The sequence below is a fragment of the Canis lupus genome, chromosome 11 (assembly GCF_048164855.1).
Source record: "Canis lupus baileyi chromosome 11, mCanLup2.hap1, whole genome shotgun sequence".
NCBI classification, from domain to species: domain Eukaryota; kingdom Metazoa; phylum Chordata; class Mammalia; order Carnivora; family Canidae; genus Canis; species Canis lupus.
In genome coordinates this window covers 28,420,785-28,437,557 of record NC_132848.1, presented here as the reverse complement: position 1 = coordinate 28,437,557, position 16,773 = coordinate 28,420,785, and the positions used below count along the sequence as shown (strand labels likewise).

The 16,773-nt window shown below is 61.1% G+C and overlaps 1 protein-coding gene and 1 long non-coding RNA gene across 12 annotated transcripts in view; one reads left to right on the top strand and one right to left on the bottom strand.

Moving 5' to 3' along the window:
* The window catches only part of PDGFB (platelet derived growth factor subunit B), a 21,322-nt gene extending 14,917 nt beyond the window's left edge, over nt 1–6,405 (bottom strand). The window contains exon 1 of one of the 4 annotated variants that reach the window (XM_072843913.1): nt 5,310–6,405. In XM_072843913.1, the coding sequence (XP_072700014.1) occupies nt 5,310–5,372 (63 nt within the window). In that variant the 5' untranslated portion in view covers nt 5,373–6,405. Of the gene's footprint in view, nt 1–2,730; nt 2,887–5,309 lie in introns of those variants that run through there. The other 3 variants (XM_072843914.1, XM_072843915.1, XM_072843912.1) reach the window with 3 other exon arrangements.
* The window catches only part of LOC140642816 (uncharacterized), a 26,550-nt gene continuing 13,443 nt past the window's right edge, over nt 3,667–16,773 (top strand). For all 8 annotated transcript variants that reach the window (XR_012039212.1, XR_012039218.1, XR_012039211.1 and 5 more), the window contains exons 1-2: nt 3,667–3,780; nt 8,339–8,439. This is a non-coding gene — a long non-coding RNA (uncharacterized lncRNA). The remainder of the gene's footprint in view (nt 3,781–8,338; nt 8,440–16,773) is intronic.

Genomic DNA, 16,773 nt, shown 5'->3' with positions numbered 1-16,773 from the left:
CTGACTATGAGCCATGCACTGAGCTCAATGCTGTACTAACTACCAATCCTAAGCAGCTGGCTCTATTTACCTATATCTTCCAGATGAGGAAGCTAAAGGCTTAGAGAAGTAAGTAACGGGCTACAGGTCTCCTCAACAATAGCAGAGCCACACCCCACCCCCTTCCAGCCCACTGTGGAGCTTTCTGGAAACAGATGTCTCAGAGCATTGGTTCTCAACCAGGGGCTGGGGAGGTCCTCAGGGGACACTGGCCATGGCTGAGGCGGTCACAACTAGAGAGCGCTACTGGCATCTAGTAGGCTGTGGCCAGTGATCCTGCTAAACATCGTACCATGCACAGGACAACCCTCCACACTAAAGAATCATCTGGCCCAAGATGTCAACGGTGCAGAGGCTGAGAAGCTCGAACACAGAAAAGCAGGGAGGGGCTTCAGCTGCCAAGGAAACCTGGCCTCTCGGATTAAGGCTGTAACAACCTTAGCTTCTTTATCTTTTCAATGAGGCTGGGAACACCTGACTGGTGTTACTGGGAGGCATAATTGCACCTCGCAGAGCAGCCAGCAAATAACGGGTACTTAATGAGCTGTCACTGTGGCCAATTCAGTCCTTCGGGTGGCTCCTTTGAGGGCAGCAGCGAGCAGCACACATGCCCACGGCCAGCAGTGCAGGGCAGTTTTGAGGAAGACAATTGGTGGGCGGAGAGCTGCCTGCCCTGGGAGAGTATGCGGCTTTGCATTATCCCCTGTGCTGGGCCCCAGGAAATGGCACCCTAGCCCCCACTGGCACTGCCCGGGGCCGTGTGGGCTGGCGGGTCCCTTCCGGGGCTGGGGGTGGGTGAGGGATAGGGAGATTCAGCCTGCGGTCAGCTCCAGGATGCAGTGCCCTAGGGGAGACTCACATGGGCACCTGCTCCTCGGGGTCAGAGGCCCCTCCTGGTGTGGGAGGGTGAGCAGCCCGGAGCCCGGGTTTCGTGGGCACAGGTTCTAGAACCCTCCTTAGGTGCACAGGGAAAAAGCCACGGCATCCTCATGCAGCTGCCCCAGATCTCAGGCCTGGGGTTCCTGACAGGGCAAGGGCGTGGTGAGAAGGCAGCTGGGGCACAGCCAGCCATGGGAGCCAAGGCAAACAGCCGCCTCCCCACCCCGCCCCACCCCCAGCGCCAGCTGCAGAAGGTAGGAAGGGCACGAGCTAGCGTGAGGCCAGGTGAATTACCTGCTCCCAGCCAGGCTGGCAGATCAAAGGGGCTTGGACCCCACCCTCCCCCAGGGCCCCAGCTGCACACACAGATATGCTCCCCAGCCGGCCTGCCGTTCCGCTGAGGGAGATGACACAGGCTCAGCCCAAGCAACCAGGGGCGTTGTCTGTGGCTGGCGGAGGGAGAAGCCGACAAGGCCTTGGAGCGCCTGCCTGCCTGACAGTCTCAGGCCTGATTTAGATTCGATGCCAAAGCCAAGCCCTTTGAAGAAACCTTCTCTGGGCAGACCACAGAAGCCATTTAGAACCAGACTTTCCCACCTAGCATTTCCCTTCCCAATTGCTCCTGGGCCCTCCCGCCCCGCCTGAATGTTAGCCCAGCCCCACACTGGGTTGGCCACCTCTCTCTGGAGCAGAAAAACTGTTAAGGCTGGAAGAGGGGCCAGGGCAGCCCATCACAGTCACTGTCCCCCACTACCACCACCCCGATCCTACCCCCCACATCCCCGGCCGGCCCAACTCCCAGCACTGTGGTGGGGTGCAGCGGGAATCTGCATTTTCCAGAGAGGCTGGGGAATTCTGCTGTTAGAGAACTCTGAGCTAATCCGATCGTCACATGGGGGGGGGCGGGGGGGGGGCAGAAACAGAGGCCCAGCTCAATATACACAGAATCTTTGCAGTCTGATTTTCCTTCTGTTTCTTCCTCTGTCCTGTCCAATCTTGGCAGCCCAAGTCCCAAGATGTGGGAAAGAAAGACAGACTTGTCTCTCAAGATGGGGGGGAAGGGCTCAAATGAGAATGCCTGCCTGACGGCAGAGGAGCCTGGCTGCATTGCCCTGAGGGTGAGGACTACTCGAGGACACGTTTATAAAGCACTTAGCAAGCGCTAGACGGATGTCTGGTCCTTCTTTGCCACCACCCACACCACCCAACCCCCATATCCACTGTCCTTTCCCAAATATTTATAGATTATCCACCTTGGACCAGACAATGCTCTAAGAGGGAGACAGTGATGACCAAGACAAACTCTCTAGTGGAGTTTAGACTAGTGAGGGAAACCGGACAATAAATAAACCAGAAAATGGAAGAGCTGTCCTAGAGGAGACATGGGGGCAGGGGGAGGTGGGAGGAGAGACTGAGAGGGACCCAGGAAGCCCAGGGCAAACACCTCTCTACCACTCTTGCTGAATCAATCTCCCCCCAACTCTTCTAGGTTTTGTACCAGAGCCTGTAAATTCTGTTGGGTCCTAAACTTGCAGACGCTTCTAGGGCTGGGGGAACCCAGCAAGTCGGCCCCCCACCACCTAAGGCCATTAACAAACCAGAAAGAAGCTGGATGGTAAAGGGCTGCCAGGCCCCCTTCACTCCTTCCCGGCAGAAGGGTGCTGAGGCGGGAGGCATCACATGACAGTGGGAGTTACCCTCCCCGGAAGCCAGCTCAGCTGATGGAGATGGGACCTCCTAGGCCTGGCGGACCCACTGCTGGGCTCCCCATCAGAGCTCCCACCCCTCCCTCCCAGCTGCTAAGGCCTCTACCTGAGGCTGATGCCAGAGACAAGGCCAGCTCCAAGGCCATGACCAGCAGCAAGCTCTCCTGGAGTCTTCCTTCCTCGACTGACCCCCATGTGGATGGGTTTCCCCTTTATGTCTCCTCCCCCACCCTCCCCAGAGCCTCATGAGAGCATGAGACAGACATAGGCTTAGCATGAAAAGTGCTTCTTTCAGAAAGTGCAAAGCACCACACAATTGTGGGTTCCCGAGGGCCTTGTGTTCCAGGACCCTGTGATTACAGTAAGGAGAGAGGCACCGGCTTCTGTGCCATAGCGTGCCCCCAAACACACATACCCATGGAGTTGTGGGGAAGGAGGAGGAGGTGCTGGAGGAAGGCGGAAATGGGGAGGACAAGCCCCGGAGAGCCTCACCCAGCTGTCACCCAGCCTCTCCAGAACATGCTGGTAGCAGCAAGGAGGAGGCTGAACAGCCAGGTGGGAGCCCCCTCAGCGGCGTGGGTCCTCCAGTCTTGGAGGCTCAAAGAAGGGCCGATTGGAGGGAGAAATGCTCTGGACCGCAGCGCCCCCCAGGCGCATCAACACTATTTTCCGCCTCCTGGGGGTGGTCGGCAAAAAAGCAATTTCAGAGGGTTGTTTACTGTTTGAGGGGAGGCAAGCTGACCCGAGCAAGCAAAAAACAGTGGGTGCTGCGACGCGGGGATCTGATGGGAGGGTCCCTGTTTGCCCTCCCTCCTAGGGCCCAGCAAGGAACCGCGGCCACTACGCGGGTGACGGTGACGAGGCTCCAGGACCCACGGTGCGCCCACCTGTTGCGCGGGGGTGGGCCCCCGGGGCTGGGTGTAGAGGAGCCGTGCGTGCCTGTGTGCGTGCGTGGGTGTGCGCGCACGTGTGTTCAGGCCGCGTGTTCGGGGACCAGGCGTACGTGTGTGTGCGGTGCGCGCGCGTGTGCCCCGCGTGTGCACGGGCGTGGCGGCGGCGGGCGCGCGACCCGGCCGCGGTAGTGCGTGCCCGTCGCTCTGCGCGCCCGCCCGCCGGAGCGCAGCATCGCCTCCGGCCAAGAGTGTGCATGCGTGGGGTGAGTGAGCGAGTCCGGGGGCCGGGCGGGGTGGGCTGCGGAGAGCAGCGGCGGGGGCGCCGCCGTTCCCAGGACGCCCTGGCACCGGGCCCGGCCCCCAGGCCCCGCGGCGAGGCGAGGCGAGGCGCGGCGCGGCGCGACGAGGCGGCAGCTGGGGCCGGCCGGCGCCCCCCTCCCCAACAGCTGGCCGCGGCCGGGGGCTGCAGACCGGAGAGGAGGGGGCGTCGGGAGGGGCCTGCAGGCTGCCGGGCCGAGCCCTGCGGCCTCCCTCCCGGGTGCGGACCGCGGGGGGTTGGCCGCGGAAGGGCGGGGCCCCAGGGCGGGCGGCCGGCGGCCCTCGAGGAGCCCCGAGAACAAAAGGAGACGGCGACGGCTCCTCTGTGGTCAAAACAACCTGCGCTGGCGGCGGCCCAAGGTCTGGCCGCGGCCGCGGAGCCCTTCACCTTAACCCCTTCGCCGCCGCCGCCGCCGCCGCCGCCGCCTTCCTGCGCCTCGTTAGACGCCAGGAGGGGCCGGCCCTCCTCGGGCGCCGGCGAGGTGCGGGCTCCGGCCGCGGCCGAGCGGAGGCGGGACGGGACCCAGGCTCGCCGCGCTCCCCGCCGCACTCCCTCCCCTCCACCTCGCGCTTCCTCCCTGCCCCGCCCCCTTTCCCACCTGGATTCCGGGTGGACTTGCCAACTCACTGCTACGTGTGGCTGGGAGGGGTGGGGGCACCGATCCGACCTGAGAGCTCCCGCAGACGTTTCTACACCCCACCTGCCTTGCAGCTACGCTTTTACAGGCGCGCTCCGCACCCTGCAAGCGGGGGAGAGAGGCGCTCCCTCTCGCAGGGCGCGGGCGCAGGTTTGGCGGGGCCTGGGGCACACACCGCCCCGAGGGCTGGATTCCTTAAAAGCCGCACTCCTCCCCAATTCCCGAGTGCCCCAAACCTCTCCCCACCTCGATCGCTCGCCCGCCCGCGCTCTCGGCACCCACCGCCCCCAAGACGCAAGCTGCTGCCGGACTGCGCTCTAGGGCCGGGCATGCCCTGCGCTGGCCCGAGGGCGCCCGTCCCGACCCGGAGCCCCAGCCGGGGTGGGGAGGCAACCCCCCGCGGAAGGGTGGCGTGGCTGCCACCGGTGCGCGAGCGCGCACCTCCCGCGCAAGCCGGGTCCTGGACAGAACCTAAGCTGGAACCAAAGTGGGCTCGGAGAACGCGCAGCCTTTTGCGCCCTCGGCACCACCCCCACCCTCTCTCCCTCGGGGCTCCTGAGGGGTGGGGGACGGGGCCACACACACCCTCCCCCGACGCCGAAAGGGCCAGAGATCCAGGATCGGCCCTGGGAAAGAAAGCTACCCCCGCCCCCTCCCCGCACAGCCCGGCACCTCCCGGACCTCGCGTCCCAGCCCTCGGAGGTCACCTAGCGCCCGGCGCTAGGCCCGTGGGCTGCAAGGGTCCAAAGTTCACTGCAGGGAGGGGAGGGGGTGGCGGGGGGGGAGGGGGAGGTAATGAATGAAGCCGACCAGCCCCGGCCGCCGTCGCAACTCACCTCGGCGCTGACCAGACGCAGGTAGCAGCAGAGAGACAGGAAGAGCGCCCAGCAGCGATTCATGCCGACTCCGGGCCCGGCCCCGCGGGGCCCCGGACGCGTGGACCGAGCGCGCCGCCCCCGCGGCCAGGGTGGGGGGCGGGGGCTGGGGAGGGAGGTGGGCTCGGCTCGGGTCTGCGGCGCTCAGGCGCTCAGGCCGCTGCAGCCGCCGCCGCGGCTCACCCGCATGGCCCCCGGGCGCCGCCGCCCCCGGCCCCGGCTCCGTCGTTGAGGGGCTGGGGAGGGCCTGAGCGCGGGACCAGGGTCCGAGGCCGCTACCTGGGCGGATCCCGAGCCCGAGCGAGCATCCACGGCCAGGGGTCTGCGTCGCGAACCAGCCGAGGCGTCTAGCCGTGTGGGGGCGCCCAGGGGACTCCAACCTCCAAGAGGAAAAAGAACACGGCAGTCGATGGTTCGTCTTCACTCGCCGACTAGAGGCGTTTTCCTCTGCCCGCCGGCTTAGCTTTTTTGCAACATTTTCTGGAAAGGCCCCCGAAGTCGGAAAGTGCAGAGCTGGGCACCTCAAGGCCAAAGTCTCCCCAAAAAAACTTTTTCCAAAGTTGGCTTTGCAGCGGCGGCCCGAGTCCCCGGGCGGGGAGAGGTGCAAACTCCCGCCCGGGCCGGGTGGGGGGGCCGGAGCGTGTGCGCCTTGGCGCGGGGCCCGGGCGGCGGGCACGGCTGCTCCGCGCTCGCGGCGTGCCCGCTGCGCGCAGTGCCGGGCGCGGCAGACAGGTGGACGCGGCGCGAGTCCGTCGGTCCGTCAGTCCGCGCGCTCGGCGCTCCGGGCGTCCTCTGCGGGCTGTGAGCTGCGGCTGCTCCGGCTTCTCTTTGCAACGAGGCTGGAGGGTGGGCCTTTTTTTTTTCCTTTCCCTTTTTTGCGCGTGTGTGTCTGTGTGTGTGCGCAAAATATCTCTATCTCGGGAATGAAAGATGGGCGCTGGCGGCCGGAGGGGAGCCCTCAGGGAGGCAGCGGGGGAGGCTGCGGGTGCGCGGGGAGACAGGCGGGCTGCTCCCGGCGGCAGGAGGAGAAGTTGCCACCCTTTCAGCTGTTCCGGCCTTTATAAAGGAGAAGGGAGAGCGCTAGAGGTGGGTGGAGACTGCCTTTCCTCTTCTGGCCGGGAGTCAGCACCGGGAAGGGGGGGGGGGGGAGCTCCGGGAGGGCCTGAGGCGGGGGCGGGGCGCGCAGGGGTCTCTAAGAGCCCGGCAGCACCCCCAGTCCAGGATCTGGCCCTGGGGAGGGGAGAACTAGGGGCGACCTAGCGCCCCGCCCCTTAGCACAGTGACCGTGGCCTGATTTCTAGCCCACGTGGTTGGGGAGTTGTCTCCAGGGCCACCGCCAGGAGTCCAAGCCTGCAGCCCCAGGACAGCGCTTGCACCCCAACAGGGGCATGGTCTAGCTGTGAAGGACTCAGGCTGGGCAGCTTGGATCCCATCCTGCCCTGGTGCTGAGGAGCTGGGTCACCTTGGCCAAGTCACTTCCTTTCTGTGCTCTTCCATCCAGCCTCAAAGCAGGATAGGGTTCTTGGGAGGACCTAAAAGGGCGGGAAAGGGCAGACAGCACCCAGCCACAAGGTGACCACACAGACCCCTGCCGCCAGTACCATTCAGCAGAAAAGCGGGGTTTATGTCTCCGCCTCCTAGCTGGTTGCCTGGCACACAACAGGCACTGCCAGCATTGGCTGAATTTGAATTTGTTGAACTGCAAAGTCACACAAACCCCCTCAACCCTGCAGCATCCTTGCAGGGCCGCCATCACAATCCTACAGTCATCCTGATGTTTACTACCTACCTCAGCCCCCGGGTTTGAGGCCCGGCCCCCCACACACACACCCACGCCAGCATTCACACAGTTAACGCCTTCCACCCCCAGCTCCGACAGCGGCTGCGGCCCCTGCCTTCCGCAGCCAGTCACACGGTCACAGTCACAGAGTCACACGCATGCCCGCCCAGCCCAGCACCCACCACGGGACCCGCAGGCTCACTGCATCGCCTGGCTTCTGGCTGTAGGACACCTTTATCTGGTCCCCTTGTACTGTCTGTGTCTTCTGCCCTTGGTACCCAGACATAACCTCTGGGGTGCCAGCTTGCTCCTCATGCCTCAGTCACTGAGACAGGGACAGCGGCTGTCTCTTCATAAGCCATCTTCTTGGACCTGAGCAAAGGTGGCACAGAGGAGGGGGGACTTCCCAGGTGGGCCTCTTTACAAGCAGCCTCGAGTACCCACCTGTACCCATTACTGCCCAGGCAGCATGGCACAGTGGCCACAAGGCAGGCTGCGGGCAGGTCACCTTGGTTCAGATCCTGGTGTGGCCACTTGCTGGTCAGGTGTCTCTGGGAAGCCTAACCTCTCCAGACCTTGGTTTCCTCCCCTATAAACTAGAAATAAGTCTATAACTGGAGGGAGGGAAGGATTTCAAAGAGGCCTGGGAATGTCTTAATGGTGATGGGAATGTTGGTCAGTGTGGCTGGTGATGATGAGTTCCCTGGGTATGTACATATATCAAAACTGACCCATGTATTTTATTGTACCTCATTACGGTTGTAGAATTGGTAACTACCTCAGAGAGTGGTCTAGAGGCTCAGATGAGATAATCCATCTGGAAGGACTGCACAGGATGCCTGGCACATGGAGCGCGTCATCCCTTCAACACAGGGTTTGAGTGTTCCCCAGCAGCTATGTGCTATTCCGGGCCCAAGTGGACAGCACAAGGCTAATACAGGCTCCTGCCCTGGAGGAGCCCCGATCCAGAAGGACAGATGCGTAAACAGATAAATTAGGAGACAGGGTGACAAGGGAGATTGGGGGTGGGAGGGTGGGAAGGTAATCCCAAAACACAAGATTTGAAGTCTAAAGACTTAGAGATAAAAACCACAGGACACCAGGTGATGTTGACCTTGACCTTCTGTGTCCTTATCTATAAAAGAGATGAGATGACGGCTATTGAGGCAACCCTGTGTGTGTAATCAGCAGTGTTCTTCTTACTCCGCAGGTAGCCTCTCGGTGCTCCTGTGAAGTATGTTACTGCTATCTTACAAATGGGGACATTGAAGCACAGAGAGGTTAAGCAACTTGTTCAAGGTCACACAGCCGGTAAGTGGTAGAGACTGGACTGGAACCCAAGCCTTCCAGCTGTGGAGCCCACACGCTTAAATTAACACCATGCTATGCTGCCTCTTGGCAGGTGCTGACTGATTGACGATGATAATTATGACACATTTTACACTTGTGAGCATCAAACACAACATATGTAAAAGTGCTTTGCCAACTGAAAGTGCTGTACGGACATGAGTTCTGACTTACGCACAAAGTGTTGTGGGAGCACAAAGGAGGGAACACACAGCTCAGCCTCCGGGGAGGGAGGCAAAGGGGAGGGAGGCTACTAGGAGCAGCATCATTGAGCACCCACCCATCCTTACTGCAGGCCCGAGGTGGAAATGTAATATAGGAGACCCAGAGCTGGGGTTCTGGGACCTACCAGGCTGCTAAGTGGGATAGACACAAATCATTACAGTCCAGAGGTCTTTGTGCACTGCTTGGAAATGGCAAGACGGGGACAGAAGAGACAGATGGAACCACAGGGCTCCCAGCCTGAATGCCATGCTAAAGAGACACCGCCCCCCGTACCCTCTCCTTGTAGACACCATGCCAATGTGGGGGGGTCTTTCTATACGAGCAGTTCTCTAAAGAACACCTCCTTCTTTTCTTCCTAAGACTTAGCACCTCCTCCAGGAAGCCCCCTGGGCTTGGTACTTGCTCTGGGTTTCCACAGCAAGTGGAAACTTGTGTTTCCCTCGTGTTGTCATTGCCCGTTTATCAGTCTAGCACTAGACTGAGATCCAGGTGAACAAGGGCCTGATTCTAGCTCCCAGCAGTTGCTCAATAAATGTCTGCTAGAGGAATGAATAAATGAGTACATATCTTGCCTATTTCTTCCTCTGAGTCCCGGCCTTTTGCCTTTCGGTGCAAAGATGCCAGGCTCTGCCTCAGGGGTGAAAGGGGTTGGGGAGGGGCTTGTAACAGGAGCCTCTGAACCCAGATGCACAGAGGCACCTCACAGACTTGGAAAGACCCCGGCCCATCTTTGACCCTGGGACCCTTAGGAACCAGGCTTTCCAGTAGGTCTGGGAGCTGGTCCTGTGGGCTGGGGGCCACACCCTATGACTCTCACTCCCCACCCCCTTGATAAAGTCTGAACGCAGCAGAAAGCCAAGTGGCCACAGCCCTCAGCTAATTGCTGAGGGGCCTGCCCAAGGCCAGGGCTTTTTGGACTGTGTGTCTAGAGCAGTCTAAGCTGTCCTCCATCAAAAAGATCTCATACCCTGGGAGTGGGGGCTCAGGGCCAAGGAAGGAGTTGGCTTCCATCCCGGGGACAGACTTGGGCCCTCCAGTGCAGAGTGGGTATCCCTGCTCTCCTAAGAGAGCCCTAGCAGCACCCGTGCCAGGCAAGCCTGCTTTCCCCAGCTTGATGGCCAGAGGAAGTCAGGCTCCAAATTGGGGACAGTCCAAGGCCAAGCGACAAATGGCCTGGGGCCCCAGCCCCAGGCTGTAGGATGGCAAAGTACATATCTGCCCCCACACGGGTAGCTTAGGTCAGCTGGCCCAGGGCCCCTCACTGCCCTGCCCCCGCTGCCCCGGCCTCGAGGCCTGGGCCTGTGTCACCCTCACCCAGGGAGGGAGGTATTGTAACGTTGGTGCTCCTTTGGTGGTTGAGGAACTGGAGGTTTGCGGGGTGAGGGGGTGGGGTGGGGGTGGGTCAGGGGACGAGGCTTCCCAGCAAAGACTGCCTGGGGTTCAAGGCCTGCTCTACCATTTACTAGCTCGTGACCTTGAGCGTCACCTTTCTGAGCCTCGGTTTTCTCATCTATAAAATGTGGATAACAAGAGTGATCACCCCAGGGAGTTAACACATCCTCAGCGTCGAAAGCTTGGCTTGGTTGCGGGGCTGAGCGATATAATCGCTCCAGCTGCAGGCGTTTGCGCACACGCACACACCCACCTGTGCGCTCAGGAGACAGGCCTGGGGGAGGAGCATCCCCAGGCTGCGAAGGCTACAGGCACATCACCTGGAAGGGAGCGGTGGTCGCCACACAGAGCCCCCACCGCTCCTGTTGGAGACGCCCACACACTGGTGAGGCTGTGCCGCTGTGGCTGTGAGTACCGGGAAGGCAGGAGAGACCCCAGGAAGGCAGACAGACAGACAGACAGACAGACACCCAGGCCTGGGGCAGGCTGGGGGAGCCTACTGCGCGGCCTCTGCAGCCTTGGGCCTCGTGTCCTGCGTACAAAGGCAAGGGAAGCTCAGTGTTTGTTTTCCTGGGGCTGAGCAATGCATTTTTAGCTTTTCTAGTCTCCAGACAAGGAAGAGGATGTTTGGACGGGACAGCTCAGATCTACCTGTCCTGGAAGCTGGCTGGAAATGGAGCAGAGCCCCCGCCCCCACCCCCAAACGGGCTGGGAGGTGACCCGTCCCCAGAGCTGGTGCTGGTCGGCTTTCCCTAGAAAGATGCAGTTTCATCCTTACTGCACCCTTGGCTGCTCCCAGGCTGGGCCCCTGGTAACCGGGACACCTCCCCTACAGAGCCTTCGTGGGGGGCCAAGCACTCTGCCTGAGGAAAGGGTAGCAATCTCACCACTCCACCACCAAAGGAGCAAGGCCACCTCCTGCGGGGCTGGGGTTCTTCCCTTGTTCATACCTGGGGGCGGGGCATTGAGACTCCGAGAAGGATACTTGCTTGCCCAGCATCACCCAGCGAGGAAGCGGGTGTGTCAAGATTTGAATCCAGAGCCTTGATGCCAAAGCCCCCACTTTTGCCATCTCCCCATTACATGATGACTCCCTGTGTGGCCTGGATCGGAGTTGCCCAGTGTTTCATGTCACTTTCCATGCAGAAAATTAAAGTGGGCTGCATGGAGGAGGCTGGGCAGGGCTGGAGGCGGTGGGCCCCCAAGACCTGTCCACCTCCTCAGGGCGGTAGGGGGGCGGGTCATCTGCAGCCCTGTAGGTGGGAGCTTGTGTACTAGATCTGGGTTAGCGGGCCCTTTCCAAATCAGGGAGTCCTTGCCGCTGTGCTCTGAAGATTCACCTGGGATAGGGCAGGAGGGAGAAAGGGGTGGGCAGGCGGCAGGCAGCCCCTCCTGGTGGGGGTACAGCAGCACCAGGCCCTCACCAGCTCTCCGGAGGAGGATATTCGTGACTGCAGGAAACATGATTTGTCCGTCAGAAGGGTGGGAAGCTAACCACAGTGATAAAGCCACAGATTTGTCCTCAATGTTCCTGAGAGACATGAGCCCAGGCCTTCAGGTATATTCACCCAGTTAGGCCTCACAACCAGCCTATGAGAGAGGAGCTATGTCAACCCCATTTTACAGATGGGAAAACCGAGGCCTGGAGCGGCTTTGGCACTGTCAAGGATGAGTGAGGGCAGAGCTGGAGTTTGAAACTGGGCAGCCTGGTGCCGGCATCACTCTCTGGATGAAACATAGCTGCCCAGTCCTCCTGGGCCCCGCCCTCCCTCAGCCACTGGTTTTGGCCTCACTAGACCTCTGCCTGGTGAGGGCCCTCTGGTGAGCACTGGGCTGGACCCCTGGCTGAAGGAGGCTCCTCCTCTGCCATGAGTGGCACCCCACCCTGGCCGGCTGACCCTGGACAGGGGAGACTGCTAGAAAGGAGACACAGATGGCAGGTTATGGATGGTCATTACCCCTCCCTTTGCTCAGCTTGCCACCAGGGTCCCCATCTCCTCCCCCAGCCGTTAGGAAGCCCTCCTTTGGGAGAAAGCCTGACACAGCATCGGTGTTCAAGACCCTGACCCTGCAATACAAGCCAATTGGGTTCGGGGGGGACCTCTGAGCCCAAGATCACACAGTGAGTCAGGGACAGAAATGAGCGACAGCTTTGCCAACTGCAGGGACCCCCAGCCCTCTCCTGCTGGGGAGCGGGGACTCTGGGAGTGTGGGGGCGGGGGCGAGGGAGGCAGGTGGGTATGAGGAAAGGTTCTGGGCGAGGCTGTGGATTCACAAGGAGTAGTGGATGACTGATTTCTACCCCAGACCACTTCTACTTGTGGTGATCCCCCTCCCACTGTGCCTTTCACTCTCCTCTCCAACCACATCTCTCCCACTTCCTCACCCTTCCCGACTGCGCTCTGGGGAGCTTTCCCTGGAGTGAGTTCCCAGAAGTAGCAAGTTGTCCCTTCTCAGGCTGCCTAGAGGCCACTTGAGGATGCTTCCATGTCCTGGATGTATCCTAGGTCCCGCTGCCGCTGCTCCACCCCCCCCACCCCCGCCCCAGGCCCATGAGCTTCTCGAGGGCAGGGACTGTAAGCCTGTGCAGGTTTGGGTCCCCGGACAAGAACCCTGGTGGGTAAGCCCCGCGGGCTTGGCTTTGAGACCCTGCTGTGCCGGTTACTGGCTGTGTGTCCTTGGGCAGGACATTGACCTCTCTGAGCCGCCTGTTTCTTCAGCTGTGAACCGGGATCAGTACATTTGCCTCATGTGGCTACTGTGAGGACCAGATGTGAGAAGGGGTGCTGGGGCGCCCGCCCGGGGCCCGGCACAGCGCAGATGCTCAGCACAGGGCACAGCCACTACCTTTTCATCGTCGTCTGATGCACACCATGGCTCCTCGGAGCGTGGTCCACCGATTGGCCTCTGCCGCACCTGGGGGCCTGGAGGAAGCACGCAGGGCCAGACCCACCCCGGACCTGCCAGGTCAGACTCGGCATTTTAAGAAGACTCCCAGTGACTCACTTGCACAGCAGTTTGAGAAGCACCGGTCGAAAATCGTCGAGCAACGCGATTGCCCATGGATGGAACATTTACACCAAGTCCCTTGAGCCACCCAGCAGGCAGGGAGAGCAAAGTATATTATCCCCATTTTACAGACGAGAAAACTGAGGCCTGGGGAGGTGCCGTGACTTCCCTGATTCACACAATCAGGGGGTTGCCAAGCCAGATTGAACCAGTGCCCTGGGCTGCAGAGCTACAGCTCCTGGAGGGGACGTCCCAGGCCTGTCCAATGTTGAGCCTGGAGGAGGAGAGTCCAGGACCCCAGTTCCTCGTCTGTAGGATGGGGTCCCGACACAATCTGATCGTGGGGAGGATGTGCAGACATGCCCTGCCCGGTACCCCAGACTTGCCCTCACAAAGAAGTGCGTGTTGCATTGCCAGCTCACCTCTCTGGAGCCCCCTACCCTTGAGGGGCATGCAGGCTGAGGCAGGCAGGTGGAAGACAGAAAGACCGAGAACGGTACAAACACCTTCGGGCGGTGCTTACATAAGTCAATAAGCAAACAGGGCAGCCCAGTGGGAGTGACTAATCGTCTGAATGGTAACAGCCACCACAGTGGGCATAATGCTCCTTGGGCACAGGTGCGCCCCCTGGCCACCAGGGCACGACGTCCCTGCTGATGGCACAGCGTTGTCAGTGGTCCCAGATGGGAACATGGAGCCAGAGAAGCTAGATCCTCCTCCTCCTCCTCTTCCTCCTCCTCCTCCTCCTCCTCCTCCTCCTCCTCCTCCTCCTCCTCCTCGGGGCTCTGACGGCACCTCCTCCATTCCTCCTTGGATGCCAACAGTACAGAAGAGCCCAGAGTTCAAAACCAACCTCCACCACACCCCAGCCCTGTAAGCCTGGGGGCGTCCCCGCCCTCTGGGCCGCAGATGAGGATAATTCTAGAATGAGCACATTTGGTGATGGGGTTAATCTAGCAACTGATTGTATATGCTTAGCACATAGAAAGCTCTCAGGAAACGGGAGCCCTGGTTCCGATGCCACTCGCTTGGAACGGGGCTGTTCCCTCCATTTGCCCCCCAGGGAAGCAGCGTGGGAATGAGGGAATGACCGTAGCTTTATCACAGACGAGAAACGGAGGCCCCAGAGAAGAAGTGACTTGCCTAAGGTCATCCTGCTGGTCATTGTTGGAGCAGAGTCAGAGGTGAACTTGAGTTTAGGACTCCCAGGACAGTGCTCAAGGGGAGGGAAAAACAAATAAGTCAGGAAGGCAGACCTCCCAAGTCCCGCCCACCCAGGGTGAGATCTTTTCTCATGTGGGATCTGGTGGGGCATGTGGGGGTGAGCGAGTGTGTCTGTATGATGTGTGATGTGTGTATGAGAGGGATGGGGTAGGGAGGAGGAGGGACACAGGTCTGTGTGCACGTGGACATCTGTGTGTGTCCTACACACAGGCCTGGGAGGGAGGGGATAAAAGTGTCCCTGGGCAGCCAGGAATGGCCACACTGGGGACACCCAGGGCCGGCCGCAGAGCAGTGGGCCCCGTGTGCCGGCGCCCCGGGGTTCCCCTCCCTGAAGACCACCGCAGGGTAGAGGATGCATCTCAGCCTCCACCCGTCATCTCCCCATCCACCCCCCACCTCCCCCAGCTCCTTCCTGTTTTGATGGAAGGAAAAAATTTCAGCTTTTTCCTTCTTTATTTTTCCAGACGGGTGACTCGCTCGGGAAAGGAATTCCCCCCTCCCCAAACCATCATAATACCTATATATCGATGCCATAGATCCAGGCCCATCCTGTTGTGCTGGGATAGTCACGGTTATTTTTGGGTGCTTTACGGGGGTGGTACCCCAGGGGAGGTGATGTGGGGGGGTGCTCAGCTGCCTTCTCCCAGTCCACATCCCCCCTCTCCCGGATTCCTCCCCACCCCCTCCCAGTCTTCCCTGCCTGAGTTCTGGGAGGAGGGAAGGAAGCCTGCTAGGCCAGGGTATAAATAACTCAGGTGGTTACTCAGCTCCTGAGAACATGATAACATGAGTCATGATGTGAAATCAAGAGGAGCAGAGAACAGCCTTGGGCCACCGCCCGGGGCAGGGCAGTGGGCCTCAAGGGAGAGGGGGTCTGGAACCCCGGGCGCTGGCAGTGGGCAGGGCCCAGAAGGACAGGGGAAGCCGCTGCCCCATGTGAGGCATCAGACACACCCCACCCTGGCTCAGATGCCAGGTTCTTACCTGGAGCTGTGGGCCAGGGGAGGGGGCCTGGGCTTCCTTGCCAAGGCCCTCCCTGAGCTGGGAAGAGGAAAGAGGGCAGGACCCCGAGTGAACATCATTGGTCCTCTCCCTGTGCCTGTCACAGGTCAGCGGGAAGATCAGGTCCATTGGAACCTGTCCCCTCCCCCATCTCCAAGGCAGATAGCCCAAGGAGTTCCCAGAGCCTCAGCACAACTTGCAGGAAGGACTTGCAGCACTCAAGGTGGGGGGAAAGCTTCCTTCTCCCTCCCGGGGTGGCTTGGAATCCAGGACAGTCCCCACCCCCTTTTGGCTGCCTGGCCACAGCGTGGGCATGAGGTGTGGGTGCAGAAACAGGACACCACCAGGGAGCCCTGGCCTAGCCCGAGTGAGGAGCCCAGGCTGCAAGGCGGGGCTGCTGGCCCCATCCTGGGCTCTGGCACTTGGGGTCAGAAGCCAGCCCCAGCCCCTGCCCACTCACCCGGGGAAGTCCTCCGCTTCAGGCTCGCCTCCAGAGCGGGCAGGCTCGGACCCTGGGTTGCCATGGCAACGGGTTCTGGAGCCTGCGCGAGCAGAGCCACCTTCTTCTCTGTCCCCCCTGCAGCCGCCTGGCCTCGCTGGGAGAGGGCCTTTGCCAGGGTGAGGGCCCACGGCACCTGTCCCGGTGAGAGGGCCATGGGCTCGGGCCCAGCTAAGGGCTGCCCACCCAGGCCGGGAATCGGGACATACACAGGGCATCTGGGTGGCCTTGGGCAGCTCGTTGCCTGGGTCTGAGCCTCAGGCCCCTGGCCTGGAAAATGGTAGACTAGGGAGGGGGGCTAATGGCTTCTCTTGGCTGTCCTGAGACAGTCACCCAGCTGAGCAGTTGCCACCCAAGAGCCCCCTTCCTCATCTACGAGGCATCTCTTTCCCATCTTGGGTCTTACTGCCCAGGGCAGCATCCCCAGAGTCTGCACCCACCCCACCTGACTCTGTCCCTAGGACCCTGGGCCTGGCTCACCCCACCCGCCCCCCACCCGCCACCTCTGCTTGCCCAGACAGCTTGGCATGGCTCAGACCCAGCCATTCAATGGACAGCCTGCCCTCTGGCCCCTCACAAACAATGGGGACTCCAGGAATATTGTCCCGCCTGAGCTGAATCAAACGCTCTAAATTTAGCCCATCTGATGCGTCCTCTGCTTCCTGCCCCTGCTGCCCTGCTTTCAAGGCGATGAGGTCACCCCGGAACTGCCTGCCCCAGCAGCCAGACCCAGGGGGTTTCCAGGTCCAAGGCTGCTCCCCTGCCCTTGGGGAACGGGGTGCCAGGGGACCAGGGGCCACGGGTCTTCCCTCCCTGCCTGCCCTGCCTCTCGGGCCTCTGGGCCCAGGGAAGAGTCCCTGTGAATTTTAGCCCCAATCTGGATGGGGACAAGCCAGGGAGGCAGGGGCAGGTGAGCTTCCGGGGGAGAAGCACATGTTGAAGATCCA